The sequence below is a fragment of the Melanotaenia boesemani genome, chromosome 8 (assembly GCF_017639745.1).
Source record: "Melanotaenia boesemani isolate fMelBoe1 chromosome 8, fMelBoe1.pri, whole genome shotgun sequence".
Lineage (NCBI taxonomy): Eukaryota > Metazoa > Chordata > Actinopteri > Atheriniformes > Melanotaeniidae > Melanotaenia > Melanotaenia boesemani.
In genome coordinates this window covers 7,011,171-7,029,700 of record NC_055689.1, presented here as the reverse complement: position 1 = coordinate 7,029,700, position 18,530 = coordinate 7,011,171, and the positions used below count along the sequence as shown (strand labels likewise).

Genomic DNA, 18,530 nt, shown 5'->3' with positions numbered 1-18,530 from the left:
GTTGTCTGTCCCAGGGCTTAAAATTCTCAACCAACCCACTCAGTCGGCATAGTTTTCATTCCCAAAACAAACATTTAAAACAAAACATAATTCAATCTTCTTTTCCTCTCAACAGTGCTTGCATTTCTTAGTCACATTGAACTTTAATCAAAGTCCAAACAAGAAAAGCACATTAAAGCTGTTTCCATATGTTTAAGGACACTTTGAGAAATATTGTCCTATTTCCAGTGAGGGAAACTGGTCTAAATTTCTGAAGAATCATTTACCATTCTCTCAGACACATGGCCTTTTTCACTGTTATGATAATTATACATATAATTATCTACACTTGGACAAAGTATGATAACATGCATATATAAAGGTCATTTAAGTGTAGGGATTTAAAACAAAACCATCTCTGTTTTTTTGCAATCAAGTGCATCGACTGTGGTCTTTCAGATCTGAAAGTGACCAAAGTACTTTTATAGATCCACATGCAGACTCTTGAAAAAGAAAACACTCCTTTTTGTTCTAATCCAAGTCTTTATATATCAGGGAATTATTTTAAAACCTTACCAGGTTTTAAATTTAGTAGAAATACAACCTCTAAATATCTTTATGTCAAAAAAACTAAACCAAAAGTACAGAAATTATAAATACTCATCATCAGTGTACATTGATCATCATCAGTGTAAGATCCTCTATAAAAGGTTTATCAGTTTCAGCATTCAGCTGTGTTATCACAATGCCAAGAAGGAAAATCATTAGCAATAAGAGTAGCAACCACTGCTACCCCTTAATCTGGGAACAGTTATAAGGTTATTTATAAACTATTTGAAGTTCATTATTCTCCAGTGAGAAAGATTATTCAAAAGAGAAAAAACATTTGAGAAAGTGGCTAATCTTCCCAGCGGGTGAGTGGACAACCCAGCAAGTTCACCTCCAACGGCGGGCAGACTTGGGGGGGGGGGGGGGGGGATTTTGCAGACAAACTAAAGTTTTGAGAACTTGGGCTCTTAGAAATATTCTAGTCCCCACTCCAGACCACTTGGTGGCACTAATGCAGCATTTTGTTTTTGCCAACAGCCAAAACATAAAGAAGAAGAAGAACTGCAGACAAGAGATCAGGGTTTACTGAACGCGTTGGAAGCAGAAAAGAAAGAGAGAGATATGGAGAAACAGGCAACCGGGATGAAAGAGGGCAGATATCTTGCTCTTAGTTTAACAGTAAATGTGTTTCTTATTAACATCTGTGATGTTAAGAGTATAGTAAGTTACACAGTTATAAGTTAGACAGTTATAGTAAGGTATATATATATATATATATATATATGTATATATATGGGCTGCACAGGTGTGGTGGTTAGCACGGCAGCCTCACAGTAAGAAGGTTAAAAGCATGCAGATGTATGCATCATGGTCCATTTGAGTCTTGTCACTTAAACAGACTTGAAATAAGTGTTTCATAACACGTGTTGAGATATTTCTCACTTGTCTAAAATCTAGTTATTTTTTCTCATTTCAGGGGTTTTTACAGCTAAAATTAAGTGTGACAAATACAATATGATCCCAGACAGTGTCTAAGTGACATAATTTAACTTATTATGCATGTAAAATAAACAATTGTAAGATTCAGTTACTAAGTAAGAAATAAATTACCTTTACTCTCAAAACAAAATTAATAATCATACACATTCTGCTCTTGTTGAGTTTATTACTTTTAAAAAAAGATCATAAAGACTTTTTGGCTGAATATAGGATTGTAAGACTTGGTTGGATAGACAGAAACAGTGAAGTATGGTCAAAAACTGGTTTTCATTTCCGAGTGAAGCCATGCAAGGAGCCACTGACTGGCTCCTACAGTTAAAGTTCGGGACAGCAGAATTAGAAAAAGACTGAAAAGTAAAGATTGTTTGGAAAAGTTACGGGAGAGCCTCTTCTCTCTAAAAACATGTCAGCACTGCTTTGGTTTGTAAAGTAGCATCTGAAAAAACCACAAGACCCCTTAATTAATACCAGACCAAGATGTTTTTTTCAAACTGGAGATGTTTTTCTCATAATGCACAGCCATGTGTTTGGTCAAAGCCACGTTGGTCTAAGTGTTTTGGTTCTGCTGAGTTCTTGTTTGATTTCTGTTTCTAGTCTTGTTGTTTTATTCCCTCAGTCTGTTGTCAGGTTTTCACTTTAGACTTTTTTTTAGTGTTAGTTCAGTGTAGCTTCCTCTTTTGTTTTGTAGCTTTCATTATTTTGTCTATAGTGTTTTTATTTCCTGATCCACTATCATCACTCCTTCTTATCCATGATTAGTTCTGCATTAATAGTTTCCTGGTTTCTTTCTATCTCTGCCAGTTCATTATTGCAGCAGTTACTGTTGTCATCTGTAAATCAGGTGGTCTGTTCATCATGTGTTTTCACCTCAGTTTTGTTTATTGTTATAACAGTAGCTCTAGCAGGCACCAATCCCCCAGTGACGCTAGAATAAACAGGTATAGAAAATTGATGGATTGATGAAAGCTTCTTTCTTCAGTTTACTGCCTTTGCAGCACATTTGTTCCTGTCCTCCTCCAACTTGGATCATGAAACAAATAGCACAAACATGTCATACCAACTGTTAAGCATGGTGGTGGAGGGCTGATGATTTGCGCTTGTTTTGCAGCTACAGGAGCAGATTTACAGCAGAATGACTGGTGTTGCAAACTGGATCACTGCACTGAAGTCCAGACCTCAGTGTGGTTAAAATATTGGTGCAGGACCTTAAAATAGCTGTGAACAAATGCTGCAAACCTCAAAGAGCTGAAGCACTATTGTGAAATTGTGGAGCTAGGATAAGAACATAAGTTTTGTGACCTGTATATTCAGCTGTTATAAGAAGTACAAATATAACTCAAATCTACAAGTCTGAATTAATTCTGCAAATTTGAAAATACAAGTCATAAAATACAAGCAGATTTTACAAGTACAAAACCCATGTCACACATTTTACATGCCTACTCAAGATGCAGTTTCTTCTAATCCCTAACCAATCACAGAGATCTGACCAAGGCCAGCTCACCCACCATAGCTCCCTAAAGGTACATCGGTTTATGGATAAATGAAACATATAACAACCTTTAGCAGAATTAGCTAATAGTAGATGTAAATTTTTTTCTATATGCAGAAAGAAACCTCAGAGCAGGGATGTCCAAAATTAGTCCTTGGGGGCTGCTGTCCTGCAGGTTTTGGATCTTTTTGCTGCAGCACAACTGAATCAGACTAACTGATCAATATGATTTGACAACAAACTATTAAGAAGAGCCATTTAATTTGAATCAGGCATGTTGGAGCAGGGAAACAAACTTAAACCTGCAAGATTGTGGTCCTCCAAGACCGAAGCTGGACGTCTCTTTCTTCTGCCTTATGGCCCTTTCCCACTAGTACCCACTTAGCCCAGCCCGACACCACCTCTTACGGGTTGTAGGTGTTCCCATCAGAATTTTCCCAGGGCAGATTCAGACATGCAGAATTACTCTGTACCTGTAGATTTGATTTGTACCTGTACTTGTTTCAAAACTGGAGATACGAGTCACCAAACTTATGTTCCTATCCCAGATCCATAAAAAGTCCCCCATGCAAGAGACTGACAATATCACACAGAAAACAAGCATTTCAAGTTATTTCTCCACTGTTACCTGCTGCCCTGCTCAAGATGGGAATTTAATCACAGAGATTTGATGCAATCCATTGATGTCCTTTGCTAGCTAATTACTTTTAATGTATTGGCTTACGTGAATATGGTTGTTATAAACTGGATTGATGTGGCTCATGTAATGGATTAGTTTTGATTAGATTATAACTGGACTACAGTGAATTGGATTGAATCGGACAGTGATTGTAAAAGTTCCTTGAGAGGATTTTGTTGTAAACTGGCACAATCCAAATAAAGCTGAATGGAACTAAATTTAAAGGTGGTTCAACAATGTACTGAAACAAGCCTTATAAAGGGTTTTAAAAAGTGTTATAAATAAAGCTGGATTCAATTGTTCTTAGTCTTTTTACTCACAGCTCCTGCATTTTGACTTAATTTATGTTTAACAAATAATGGCTCAGTATAACATGTCTGTTTATTGTTAATGTAAGGTAGCATTTAACTTTATTTTAGAACCTTGTAAGGATAAGATAATTTTGTAATTATATCCTGATGCAAACCTCTGGATTGTTTTTCATGTGACTGTAATTTATTGACAAAACATAATTTCATGTCACAAACACAAATAGTAAATTAAATATAAAAAAATGAATGCTTGCACCAGAGCTATAGCTTGGTGGTGTAGGCAAAGCTGTTTTTAAATACCGTTGCTGGTGGCAGTCAAATTAATTTAGCATGTGGCACATGTAGCTCTTCATTCAGTTATGTACTAATGAGAAAAGTCTCGAAAACTCTCAGACAGTTTACATTAAATGTTGGGAGTTATTCTTAATTCTACCGTCACACATTTGGTGGTTTAAAGTCATGTGCTGCAAATACTTTTACATGATACCTGATGGCAGGTCTCTTCCATCGCTGCAGTTCTACCACTTACTGCTGACATATGAAGTAAATCTTAAATCGACCCTGGCCCTGGCTTCCATAGCTGCCCCTTGACCAGCCTGGTTTATACAGCATTGTCTTAGTCTATGGGTCTGATCATCATCCGGACAGACTTCATGGAGTAGAAGCCTCCACCGTAGTCAGCCCAGAAGATACCATCTTGGAATTTGCTGCGGTATACGCCACCGGTGTACCAGACACCATTCAGATTGGCTTGGCCACAAGCATTGTACCACCAGCCTCCTTTCTGGAAATGGGCACAGTTTCCTGCGGTTGGAAGACAGAAGGAGAATTAGTTCAAGAACATGTCTTACCAATCTGTGCAGGAAGATGTACAGCAATAAAATCAAGCTGCATGTTTCTGTAGCTGTAAAAAAAAGCATAAACTAAGAAATAATGACAGAATTGTTGCTCAGGAAGAAATTTTTTGTTGTTTTCCCAAACACTTACATATATTTTTTTAAGAGTCATAATCAGTTAATTTATAACTTGCATATGTTTTCTTAAAGAACTGTCTCAATCTTCAGCTTGTGAGCTTTAACATCATCACAGTGATAAATGGAAAAAGTGGCCGTGCATGCCAGAGAGTGATCACTATTTGTTTACTTAAGGAAGTGAAGGCATTGCTTGAGGTCATGTGGGATTCAAAGCTACATGAGACTAACCAGCTAGGACATTTCATCTCACTGCATCCAGGGCTTGAAATCCAAAAGTTGGAGAAAACAACATAAGCTCTACTGGATCTCTGCTATAATTAAACAGGGGTTTGAATAAAATGTGCTCACTCACTCACTGGTTTTCAAATGTTCTCTGCAACAATTTCCAGCTTATATTGCGTCTGCTTCTTATGTGGTGCTGTTTGATTACCAAATGTCCCAGAGATTTTTCTGGATTTCTTGAATTCTATAAGAATAGGCAATACATGGTAATGTAGAAAAAATAGCAAACTATTTATTTTTCTTTCCTTCAAGGTTTTACAAGTCAAGATATAGTAATAAAACCCACCTGGTCTTTACCAGTTCCTGAAATGATTAAAAAAAAAACACTCAAATCCAATATAACTTTATTTGTTAGCATTTTAAAAACGTGAGGTGTTACTCTTTTTTTACTGGTTTAACAAAAAATGGACCTAAATACAGAAGCTTTGTGGAAAAACTGAGTCTACATTTACTGCTTTCATAAGAACTAAGAGAGTAAGTAACACTACCCTGTATTTGATTAATTGATCATCAGTGTGAGCACCACTATAAAAACAGAAGTTTTGGCAGTTTGCTGCCATCTGTGTGTAACACACTGCTTTTCCCACACAGTTTTGAGTCCATAATTCTACAGCAGTGTTTCCCAAACCTGACCCCTAGGACCCACTGCCCTGCATGCCTTAAATGTTTCCATACATAAACACATCTGACTGAAATGAATGGCTCATTAACAGCCTTGCAAAGACCTTGATAAGGAGGTCTATTGATCTGAATCAGGTGTGTTGGGAAACATCTAAAAACATCTTAAGCATGCAGGGTAGTGGGTCCTGAAGCCCAAGACTGAGAAACACTGTTTGACAGCATAAAATATCTACAGCGTCAGAAAAAAAGAAAAAGAAAAAAATAATGGCCTAAGACAGCATGTTAGCATGTTTAATTTGAAATACAATACAATTTGAAAAAGACTGAATTAGTATAGCTTGTTCAGAAGGGTTGCAGGAGAAAAAAATGTAAAAGAACGTAGCAGCTTGGCTTAAGTTTGCTAAGTTAGATCTAAACAAACCACAAAATATCTGCAACAATGTCCTTTGGACAGTCAAGAGCAAACTGGAGATGCTTAGCCATAATAAACAGCAGCTTGTTTGGTGAAAACCAAACACAGCATATCAGCACAAACACATCATACCAATTATCAAGCTCAGTGTTGGAGGGTTGATGATTTGGGCTGGACTGAACACCTTGCTGTCATTGAGTGGACCATGAACTCCTCTGTATACCAAAGTACTCCAGAGTCAAATGTGAGACCATCTGACAACTAACAGCTTGGCTGGCAGCAGATTTACATCAGAATGACTGAAAAAAGAATTAAAGTGTTGAGATGGTTCAGTCCAAGTCCAGAACTCAACCTGATTAAATGATGTGGAGGGACTTTTAGACTTCCAGAGAGGTTAAAAAGTGGTTGAAAATTCCTCTAGAAAATTATTCTAATTCTAAAATTATTACAGCTGAAAGGGATTCTACATGTTATTAAATCACAGGGTGTATTTTTGGTTTTCACTGGGTAAATTCCGGCAGTCAAAGTACATTTGTTTGGCTGCTTCTCACTATTAATTCCTATGGAAGCTATAAAGGTATATTTAGTTTACGCTCCTTCTGGATTTTGGCTTAGTATTTCTTCTTAAAAAAAAAAAAAAAGATGCCACGATGTTAAATTTTATGTGTGGTTGTTTATCTGAGATTACATTTATTCAGTTTCATGAACTGGTTAGGACCAGATGATGTTTTCTTTTAAATGTCCCAACATATAAAACCCTTGAAGGAGGGTATGATTTCTTTCCATGTGACTCTACATAATATAATCATATATTTGTTTTTAATTGCATCTTGGTAATGAATCCCTATCCATCTTTACTTTTAAAGTCTGTTTGGAATAACTTTGGGATATGCTGGTGTGGCAGAGTGCAACGTTTCCTGTCTTCTCTTGCCCTTGTACATGGTACGTTGGCATCAAATTTAGAAATGTGCAAATGGACTCCAGGTCTATTTACCTGTGAAGGCATCTTTGTCTCGATCCAGAGTGGTGAACTGTTTGCCGTTGTGGCTGCTGAGGGAGTCCCCGGCGTTGCCCTGGTAGGTGCCCAACCTCAAGCGGTAGCCCTCGCTCTCTGGCTCTAGGTGGAAGCTGCTGTACTGAGCGTACACCTTCTTGTCCATCCAGTCCTCCAGCTCCACAAGCAGCTTATAGTCGCCCTGCCTTCCTAACTTGTAGATGCCCTCCAGGCCAAGCCAGTATTCCCCGTCTATGTTCCCAAAGCCGCTCTGGATCAAAGGAAAATTAAAGGGAAGATCACAGAAAATAATGAGAGTTTAGAAACGCAAGCATTATTTAGGAACCTAAAACCTCTTGTGGAAGAGGCAGAGGGATTGTTAGAACAAATTAGAAATTTCTTTATGATGATGTTTTGGCCACGGTTCTGTAATTTAGACTTCAAAAGCGTAAAGAAAGCACAGTGATAAAAGAGGCTCATTCTGTCTATGAAATACATAAGAAAGCTGTGTTTTAGAGGTATTGGCGGAAAAATGAGCATCTATCCACAGATGTCTTGAATCGTGGCTAATACTAAAACTGGCCCAGGTACTTGTGTTGAATAATCATAAGCCATCTATTGCATGCCTGGGCAATAACCCCCAGAACACTTTACGTGGTAGAAGAGTCTGTGATTGTGGATTAGTTGAGTGAGCCAACAGATGATGAATGATGTAGGGTTTTAGTTTGGGGGCCTCACTGTGGTTCTGTGTATGTGTGTGTGAGAGCACAAAGGCAAAGCAGTGTTGAAGAGAGCAATTTAGCTTCCAGTTACACGTGCACAAGGTTGGCCAAACTGAATGGAACACAGGATTGCTGCAGATGCCAGCAGCGACATTCTCCATCTCAATCTAAAAGAGCTTTGATGATAGAGAGAGAACTCTATATGGTGTGGTGTAGCGAGCCGACCAACCATCCATCTAGGAAGGAACCACGGTAGAAGTGGTTTTGGAAAGAAATGCTTGCAGACGAGCTGTGGAACATACCTTCATCATGGGGCATCTAATGTTTCATAATGGGAATCTCAAACAAAATGACCCTGGATGAATATGACTGCTGACAGGGTGTTATATTTTACAGTAAGTGAAAACACAAGGATTCAAGCTCAAGAAATTATCTCAAAGACCCCAGATGGTTCCTATTGGTGGGTCAAATAACGGCACCATTGTTGTCTCTAGATGAGCCAAGAATTCAAAGCTTCAGCCTGAGAAAGAAAAGATGGAAAAAGAACAGACAGGGAGGAGGAAGTGCTATTGCCACCACCTTGTAGTTATCCCAGTTCCTAAAGAAGTTAACTGATCCGTCTTTTCTGCGCTGGATGACGCTCCAACCCCCGTTGTCTATGTTCTGTTCACACCAGACCTGCAGAGACCTTTCTGCTTCATCTGGTTTGATCAAGTACATCCCACTGGTGCTGTGGCCAGCCTCCTGAGCCTCCAGACAGTCCCTGAACGGGCCTGAAGGAAAGCACAGAAATAAAGATGGACAGTTAGAGATATAAGGTCTAGGTAATTTTTACAAATATGTGAGCAAATTCCTTAATTACAGCTGTTTGAATTCTCCTAATTCTAAGGAAAAGAGCTGCAATACTTTATTTATTGTCACCATTAGCATAGGAAGCAATGGCCTGTGCTTTATGACAGAAAGGAATTAAATCCGTCCCAAAATTCCTTGCAGCCGCAACATTCAAAGTGATGCTCCAGGTTGTTTAACCATTTTCATTTACCGTGATTCGTGGATAAATAAGATGCTAGAAGACTGTGAACAGCCAACATGTTTCACTTTTTCTTTCTGTTTTAATTTTAAATCTTGATAAGTAAAAAATAAATAAATAAATAAAAATTCTGATCACACTAATACAACATATATGACAAGGCCTGTATCAGTATGAATTACACAACACTTTTTGTTGAATGTTTATTGAACATAATTTCAGTCCTGCAGACCAGCATCACAACTTTCTGTAGTGAAAGTGTGGCCACATAGTCATTACAGTGTGGTAATTTTTTCTTTACTCCTTCCAAATTTCTTCTACAACCTTTCTTTAACCCCATTATGTTTTCCATTGATGTCAAGGAAAACCTTGGGAAAAGGCTATTAGCCGGTTTGCCTGGAACCAAAGTCCAGCTGGAGAGCAGAGATCAGGACTAACAGCAGATTTTCTGATAATACTTATTAATTAGACAGTAATGTAAATTCTCACAAAAGGTGCACAGTAATAGTGTAGCAGAGAAAAAATATATTGGATGTTCGAAGGTTAACTTGGTTAAATGTTTCAGGAAATGTAAGCTAGGTTAATTAGCTTTGATGCATAGCTGTTTTGCCTTTAATAAATGTTCCCCTCATTAAAGACTTATATTTCTTTTAAAATCACAAAAAATAAAAGTAAATCAAACGGTGTACTGTTAAAACTGCCTTTGAATGCCAAAAGCTAGTAAGAAAATTAGCTTTAACCTTTCCCCAGCTAGCTTCATTATGCTAGGTTGCAGTGATTCAGATTCACAAAATTGGTCACAAAAATGAAAACAAATGAAAGCAAATAAACAATAAAACAAACAAATAAGTTGTTATTTGTTTGTTTTCATATCACAACTCTGAACATGATGTATTCTTAAAGGAAGTGTTGTTAATTTATTAAACACATTTTTTTTAAGTTTAGGGCTCGACAGCTGGTCATCAGATTTGTTTGCCAGTCAACACATGACTATCTCACTGAATCTGGTAATAATGTGTTCATATGTAGTTATTTTGAGGCCCATAATTTCACTTTTTGCTGTGAGACTGGACTGAATCACTTTTATATTACCTTTTTTTAGTTTTATGTGCATTTTCAAAAAGTACACCTTTTTGCAGCCCAAAAACTAGACAGATTGTGGATTCTGTTGAAACGTATATTTGAGAATGAAAAAAATGACTGTGTGAATGAGTGATTGTGGCTTGTGAAGCGCTTTAAGAAGTCAACAAGAGTAGAAAAGTGCAATATCAATGCAGCCCTTTTACTATTTACATGTGTATGCTGTAGATCTGCAAAGTTACACTTGTTTACCACCTACTTTGTAAAACAGGCCTGTTAAGTTTCTCTAAGAAGAAATGGTTTTCCCTCCTTTTAGGTTAAATAACCAAAGTAGATGTAAAGTTAAGATTTGCAGTTTTTTGAAGAAATTGGATCCTTTCATAACAAAATTTCTTTAATAGCCCAGGTGGCAGTGAGTTTATTGAAAGGGTGAGTAACTGTTTCCCTGCTAATTATATAATGACATCAATAATAATAATAAAAAAGAAGCAAAGGTTGGTCTCTTAAATATCAGAAGTAACTCCAACTTGTGGTGTGTATGACACCAATCATTCTGTCCAGGGTTTTGTCCATATCTCACGCAATGGAACAACCTTGCAAAGGATCATTTTCATGCATAGCTCCACCAAAATCCTTCACACTTTATTTTCCTTGGGCAATGGCAATCTAAATGTGTTAGGAAATAGTGTTGATGAGCAAAATCAAGCTTGTCAGTTCCTTTTGCTTTGGTTTAAGTCCCCCTGTCATAGTTCAGACGTTACAACATTTTAATTTCCATCCTGGTTTGTGTTCTTTCTACTGAGCCTGGAGCAGACTACCAGCTGATTTAGCAAATCTTTAACCTTTGAAATGAGACCACTGGCCCGTTTGCAGCTGTACTTAAAGTCAGGGATAATCATGCTGTTGTGATTGGCATGCAAAGCCATGAGCACTTCACATTTTACCATGACTGTTCTGGATTTTCATGACCGAGTTGAGGAATACATGAATGGAAATTTACAAACAGATGGATGAATGGATCTGGATCTAACTCACCCTCTGCACTGAAGTTTCTCTCAGGAGATTTCTGGACTTCAAGAGTGCCGCTTGTAGGTGGTGGCCCAGAGCGTGAGCCTCTTTCCCGGGCAATCCCACGGGTGTTTTCTGTCTGGATCTCATTTGTGAAACGTGGCACGCTAACTGGAATATTTTCAGGCACCACCTGCACAAGTGGCGGTCCCAGGGGTGGTTGCTCATGCCTACGACTGTGGAGCTGCATACAGCGCTCCTCCAAAGCCCCAATCAGCACTGATTGATTGTTTACTACTGCAGACAGGGCCGCATATTTGGCTTCCAATTCCCTATACCGGGAGGCCAGGCGGAATGACTCACTGGTTGCGTTTAGGATGCGTGTCTCCAGCTGAGCCAGTTCTAGAGAGTTATCCCTCTTTCTTATGATCTCATGCAGGAGCTGCATGTAAAGCTGGGTCACTCTGGAGTTCATGTTTCTGCTTTCCTTCCTCAACAACTTCATCTCATTGACTAAGTTACCATCTACGTCCACCACCAGCTTCAATGTTTCCATCTCCCGGCGTTGCTTTGACAGAAGGTCGCGCACAGCAGCCACATCCAGGCGCGTCACCCGGTCCTTGTCTGTTGAATAGCCACGGGCTGCACAGATGGGACCTTTGATCTTTTGCTCGGGGACCAGGAAGGTGTAGGAGCACCTCTTGTTTTCTTCATTGGCCTCTGGAGCCCTTCGTAACCGGGAAAGGATAGAGTTCTTGTTGAAGGCTTGACCATTGCTCCAGAGAGATAGACCAAACAAAATAAAAAGGCTCCACATATCAGGTCCCATGATTCCTTTTTGACAATTGTCAAAAGATCTACAAAAAATAAAAACATTAGAGGTATTAGTCTACACTTTTCAATCAAAACACAAACACCATAAAAGTGCTGGTCAATCTCCAATTCTTTGCAGCCTCATAATTACAAAGACAAATGGTACGTCTACATATCTACAGTGTTATTCGTATTCTCTAATGTAATGTAAAGTTGCTTTACTGCTTTGGTGCAGACTGGTGAATGTCTAATGAATTGCCATGAAAATCTGTTTCTGTCTGAAAGTTCAAATTCAATTTGTGCAATGTGTTAGCCTTTTACACCACCACTTCTCAAAAGAGCTAATAAAAAGCAATAGCGTTCACCTACTATTTCATGTCAAAATGGTCGTTGGGTGGCTATAGCTCAGAAGGAAGAGCAGTCATCCACCATGTGGATTGATACCAGGCTTCCCCTGACGCTACGCCAAAGTGTCCTTGAGCAAGAACCTACCTCCCGATGTGTCCATCAGGGCATGAATGTGTGTGTGATTAGGTGAATGTGACATGTAGTGTAAAGCGCTTTAAGTGGTCAACATGCTGGAAAAGTGCTATAAGTACAGTCCATTTACTGTTCTTGAATTGAATCATGAGAAAAATGAGCATATGTCTGAGCATAGACCAATGTCTGAAAGAGTGCAGTCCCGTTAACAGACAAGTGCTTAATATTCCATGTCTGTAATCATTCAGACTAAAAAAAAAAAATTTCAGCCATTTGCAAGTGATGAAACAGTAGGCTAGGTAAAGACAGGCATAAGTGAAGCCTAATTAATTTCAATGTAGCATGGCACCTTTGTTTACCTACTACTTCATGTCAAAAATGGCCATTGTGAAAAACGTCTACCGTTCTGTTAGCCTTAGCAATACTTTGCATTTTATACCACTTAGCAAACTGATTCAGTTAACATCCATCTATTTTGTCCATACCCATTACAGGAGGGCTGAAGCCTGTCTGAGCAGCTATCAGGCGAGAAGCATTATCCACTTGCTAATCATTAATACTTGTCTCATATCTGGATGTCACTGTAATCTATTATACTAATATCAAATAAAGTTTGATATTAGTATGCTCATGTTAGATTTAGGACAGGAATCATCTATGGCTAACTGTAGCCTCACAGATCCAGAGGCTCGTGGTGCTAACAGTATTAATAGCAGCACTCATTAATATGTTTTGTCAGTCTTATCCTCTCAAATTAGTTAGTTGGATCAATTCATTTTACCTTTCCAAAGCATTTGCTGACACTAAACAAATGTAGATAGTATAAAACATATTGTTTAAATGGTTCCAAGTACTCTACAAAGAAAGTACTGCTGGAAGACTATTTAAAGGCATAATGTAAACATTTGACTCCCGGTGGATCTGTTTTACATTTAATATGGTTTGGTTCCACTTCTCTGCTTTGAGTCCCTGCAATTTAAAGCAAAATTGTTCTGAATGCTCAGATTTATTCAGAGATGAAACATTTCTAATCTGATGGGTTTGATCTCTATCCATGACAAAAAGACACCATCTGTAAGACATCAGAGTTCCCTAAATGGTTTGATTAGTACGCATATTACAAAAATGATTTCCTATGGCTTTCACTGTATTCATATCTATAAACCCAATCAAACAGCTGTTTTAGATTTAAGCCTAAATTATGACAAACAGGAAATATTTGGAATAATTCTCCATCCCAAAAGAGCTTGAGAGGATTGGACAATCAATACTAAGATGCCCTGAAGCTAAAAGATCTAGCTAATTGCTAACATATTTTAAGCTAGCTTTTGTCACCCATTTTGTATTTTATTCTCTCCAACTATATGCGCTACTAGAAAACTACATTATTGCGAAATTTTTCTCTCTAGTCCAATTTAATCCCCTTAAATCACTGTGCCTGCAAAACTCACTCAGAGAGCATCTGTTAAGACGATACAGGAAAGAGCTGCTAGCAAAAACTAAAAAAAAAAAAAAGAAAATAAAAAAAGAATCCTGCTTAATAAAGAAGTATGTGAGCATTACAATGTAAAGTGAAGAGAAGCAGACCTTGACACATGCACAGCTTGTTTCACATGTCAAGTCCTGCAGAAGAGTCCTGCCCTTGGCAAGAGCTGTCTTCTGCTACGTTTGTGGTGGAATAACACCCAACTGCCACAAATGTGTTATCTTAACTCATGTTTTCAATACATTCCTTGATGGGTTCTATTTCATTATGTTCCTCACCACAGTTGTATCAGATGTCCCTGTCTGTGCAAGTGTTGAGATCTGTTTTTAATATTTCTGTAGCCCTCATGGCTCAGATTTTCCAGTCTAACAGAAGCTTTCACTAAAAATAAGATATTCCAGAGATAATTGAAATGATGTGGTGTGAAATGGCACTGAATGTATAATTTAATAGAAATCCAGTTGAAGTTTCTGATGGGTACAAGTGGTGTAAAAAATGGTATTGCAGCTGTGGCACAGCCCTTTTCCTGCTTGTTACTTGGGTTTAGACAGACACATTAAACAATATTAACTATTGAATGAGCGATCACGATTTGAGCTAAAATGTTGTGTTTTTACAATGCAAACCTTTTATCTTTATTTTACAGGCTGCTGTGGTTGCATGTTAACACAACTTGATCATATCCTGGTTGGTTTTAGGCTGTAACATTACTTAGCTAGGGTTAAAAATAAAATCAGGGCTTGTTTTCTTTGAACAAAATTATAATCCATCTCTGCATGCACTCACCGACCACTTACATAGATCCACCTTGCTTGAAACAAGTTGGACCCTCTTTTGTCCTCAGAACTTATTCAGTTCTTGGTGTCATGGATTCAACAAGGTGTTGGAAAAATTCCTTGAAGATTTTGCTCTATATTGACATGACAGCATCACACAGCTGCTGCACGTCTATGATGAGAATCTCCCGTTCCACCACATCCCAAAGCTGCTCTATTGGACTGAGATCTGGTGACTGTGGAGGCCACTAGAGGACAGGGAACTCATTGTCATGTTCTAGACAGCAGTTGGAGATGATCTGAGCTTTGTGACATGGAGCATTATCCTGCTGGAAGTAGTATCAGAAGATGCTACACTGTGGTCATAAAGGGATGGACATGGTCAGTAACAATACCCAGGTAGGCTGTGGAGATTAAACTATGTGATGCTGGGTTGGGGCTATGGTGCCAAGGGTCCAAAGTGTGCCAAGTTAATATCATACACACCATTACACCAGCAGCAGCCTAAACCGTTACAAGGCAGGTTGGATCCATGCTTTCATGGTGTTTCCACCAAATTCTGATGTGACTGTAAAGCTGATATGAATCATTTCATCAGACCAGGTAACATAATCTGTCTTCTACTGTCCAGTGTTGGTGAGTCTGTGTGAACTGTAGCCTCAGTTTTCTGTTCTTAGCAGACAGGAGGCACCTGGTGTGGTCTTCTGCTGCTGTAGCCCATCTGCTTTAAGGTTCGATTCAGAGATATTATTCTGCATACCTTGGTTGTAACCAGTGGTTATTTCAGTTCCTGTTGTCTTTCTATCATCTCTAACCAGTCCATTCTCCTCTGACTTCTGACATCAACAAGACATTTTAGTCCAGACAACTGCTGCTCACTGGATATTTTCTCTTTTTCTGTAAAACCCAGAGATGATTGTGTGTGATTAACAGTTTCAAAAATGTGCATAGGCATGTTTTGGGAAGGATTTTCTTGAAAATTGTCTTGGGCTAAACAGCTGAATCATACCACACTCGTAGTAGCATCAATATACACCATCATTAAAGAAAAGAAGACAAAGATCCTCAAAGATGACTGTTACATGATCACAGCTGATCATAAATGATTAAATATTTCATATCTTAAAAGGCCGATGGAAGGAATGAGCTCTTCTACTGGTTCATTTTGCAGATTACATCCCAAATCTTCCTCCTGATGGCAACACATTACATTCTGAACATGTGTTGTATCGTTTAAAATCCTCTTTTCCTCCCCAAATACAGATTTGTTATTGAAAAACGAAAGAAAATGTTTTCATTTCTTTAGATTTAGTGATGAATGAGAGAAATTAATGTGTTTAAGGACCAGCGAGTGGAACAGGGATCCCTGCTTTATGAGTAATGTTTCTGGAGTCTATTTTGGGAAAGAAAGCCTGTGTTTTGAGCTTATTGGTTTTGACAGCACAAAGAATGAAGCAGGGTAGGGTGCATGCTAAATTAAATAACCCTTTTCTATACTCAATGGCATGGCTTGACCCTGAAGCGTGAGTGGCGAGCCAGCTCGGGCTGATTTTGACATCCGGGGCAAATTCAACCAGAAGGCAGGGTGTTGGATGTGACCAAGGAGGTTTAGCAACCTTCATCTAACACTTCTGACGGGCACATGATGTGACCCACTTCACACTGATGCGCTTTTAGACAAATCCACTAAGGATTTTACCAGAATGCCAAGGAAGCACAATCAAGCTATTTCAAGGCAGAGACAGCTGGGGCTTTAAATTATTTCTGTGGTCTCATCTTGGCATTTAGCTTCACCAAAGAGTCCTGTCCACAGTTAATGGAAAATATCCCAGAGGATTAAAATAACTCAAACTGCTGCAGTAGCAGAATAGGACCCTTGTATCATTTGTCACAGAAAAAAAATACGAAAGAAAAAAAAAAAAACATGCTTGCCTCAGGGGGAATTTTTTGTTTTCATGAAGTTCAGTGATTGATAGAAAGCATTTGAGCCAACAAAAGTTTTTAATGACTGTCTTTCAACAACACAGCTTTGTCCAGAATAGTTTTCCAGTATGAAAAGAGCTGTAGCTTGATTTAATCATTAATCATAAGCTATATAAGGGCACAGGAAAAGGCACTTAAAGGAAAAGGGGCCATGTGTCGCAGCTCAGTAACACCACGGCACTGTCAGTCAGATATTATTAGCCATAAAGCTCTTTCCCCCACTTTTCTGTAATCACAGGTCATCCCCCCTTCAATAGCTCGGTCTCGGCAACTGGCAAGACTGCACGACTCCAGCCTCACGATATGAATCTCACAGGCCTTGACAGGAGTGACACTGTTTACATAGAGGCTCCTCAGCCAGGCCTGTAGATCTCATCATTTGCAGTTATTACCACCAGGTTTTTCTCTTTCATTCTCACCATACTGGTCTTCATCAAGGCAGCGACTTAGTGGCCATTTTTCTGAGGACTTATTAAGAGGTAATCTTTTTTTTGTTTTTTTTTTTGCTCAGAGCCATCTGACACTTCTTTTATGTTCATTCAACCCTTAGACCAGACAGGTAAACTTTGTGGTGGCTGGTTTTCCCAGCCTACACTGCCAGCCAGTTCCCTGACTCAAACTCAGCTCCATCTGTCTAAAGATTCCCTTTTACATTAAACAGCTCAAAAGCTAATCAATTATTCCAAAATGCAGAGTAGATAGAATAAATGTCACACTTTACTTTTTCTAGTGAATGTTATTGCTTTGGGTAGAATTTAAGCTCTGTGCTCACAATTTGTTCTGTTGAGGCTCATTAGTTGATCTTTATATAGAGTGAATATTATCAAGATGTTTGCATAAGACTCACTACATGTTAGAAAATTTAATCTACAGTTCTTCATGAAGAGCTGCAGATGTCTACAGCCCCCTCCTCTTGGAAAATTCTGGTTTATAACGTATAAAAAAAGTGGAAAACCATCAAATATACTGTCATCGATAGTGTTGGAGGAATTATTTGCATCCTTTATTTGAGTAAAAGTACTAATATTAGACCTTGAAAGCACACAGTTATGGACTGAACATTTTATTTATACAGATGAATACAATGAATTAAAAGTATAATATCATGGTGTGGAAAAGTTAAAAATAAGTCCCTGCTACTGTGCAACTCTAATCTGCTGGATATCAGTTTAATAGCAAAGCTGATCAAAGATTTAACTATAAGCAGAAATCTCACCTGTGTCAGTGAGTCCAGCCAGGAGTAAGATCGTTGTCTCAGTACAGTTTCCACTGCAGGCTCATGCCCTCCATTCTCATCCACTCATTCAGTCTTCCTCTGACTTTACTCTCATTGAGAGCGAAGGTCTGCACTCAAAGCTGCGGCACCAGCAAAAGCAGACCACTTGCAGAGTGCTGTGGAGGGTGGTCCATGTAGAAGGAGGAAGGCCGATGGTGAGATTTTTCCTTTAGCTCCAGTAGAGGCTAAACTTGGCCCTGCCTTCCTCCTCTGATGTCATGTAAAGTTTAGGAGGAGAAGATGGAAGAGTTCACTGTAAACAAAAAAGTGATGAATGCAGCTGGGAGACACTAAGTGAGAAAGACATTAACACCCCAAATCAGTCTTCGACTGCTTTTCACGCTTGTTTACAATGATAGTTTGCCTCCGACTCATGCAACATGTCTCACTAGACTACACTCGTATTTATCACTCCTAATAAATCTATTTTCTATCAGCTCTAATCTATTGACAGTGATTTTGTCGATCATGCAGCTTTTGCACAATAATAGCAGGCCTGTTTTGGATGAGAGTGTTTACTCCACATGAGGGATGTGTGTGTCTCTCAGCAATCCTAAAGCTGTTGGCAGCTGTGTTTATTTGGT

The 18,530-nt window shown here is 38.7% G+C and overlaps 1 protein-coding gene across 2 annotated transcripts in view; it reads right to left on the bottom strand.

The window, feature by feature from the left end:
- Positions 1-649: 649 nt before the first annotated feature.
- Positions 650-18,530, bottom strand: part of LOC121643901 (angiopoietin-related protein 1-like) — a 20,790-nt gene continuing 2,909 nt past the window's right edge. The window contains exons 2-7 of one of the 2 annotated variants that reach the window (XM_041991502.1): positions 17,887-18,199; positions 14,912-14,916; positions 11,160-11,992; positions 8,594-8,787; positions 7,293-7,563; positions 650-4,813 (exon numbers count right to left, since the gene is read on the bottom strand). In XM_041991502.1, coding sequence (XP_041847436.1) covers positions 4,626-4,813; positions 7,293-7,563; positions 8,594-8,787; positions 11,160-11,961 — 1,455 coding nt within the window. In that variant the 5' untranslated portion in view covers positions 11,962-11,992; positions 14,912-14,916; positions 17,887-18,199 and the 3' untranslated portion in view covers positions 650-4,625. The remainder of the gene's footprint in view (positions 4,814-7,292; positions 7,564-8,593; positions 8,788-11,159; positions 11,993-14,911; positions 14,917-17,886; positions 18,200-18,530) is intronic. The other variant, XM_041991501.1, reaches the window with a different exon arrangement.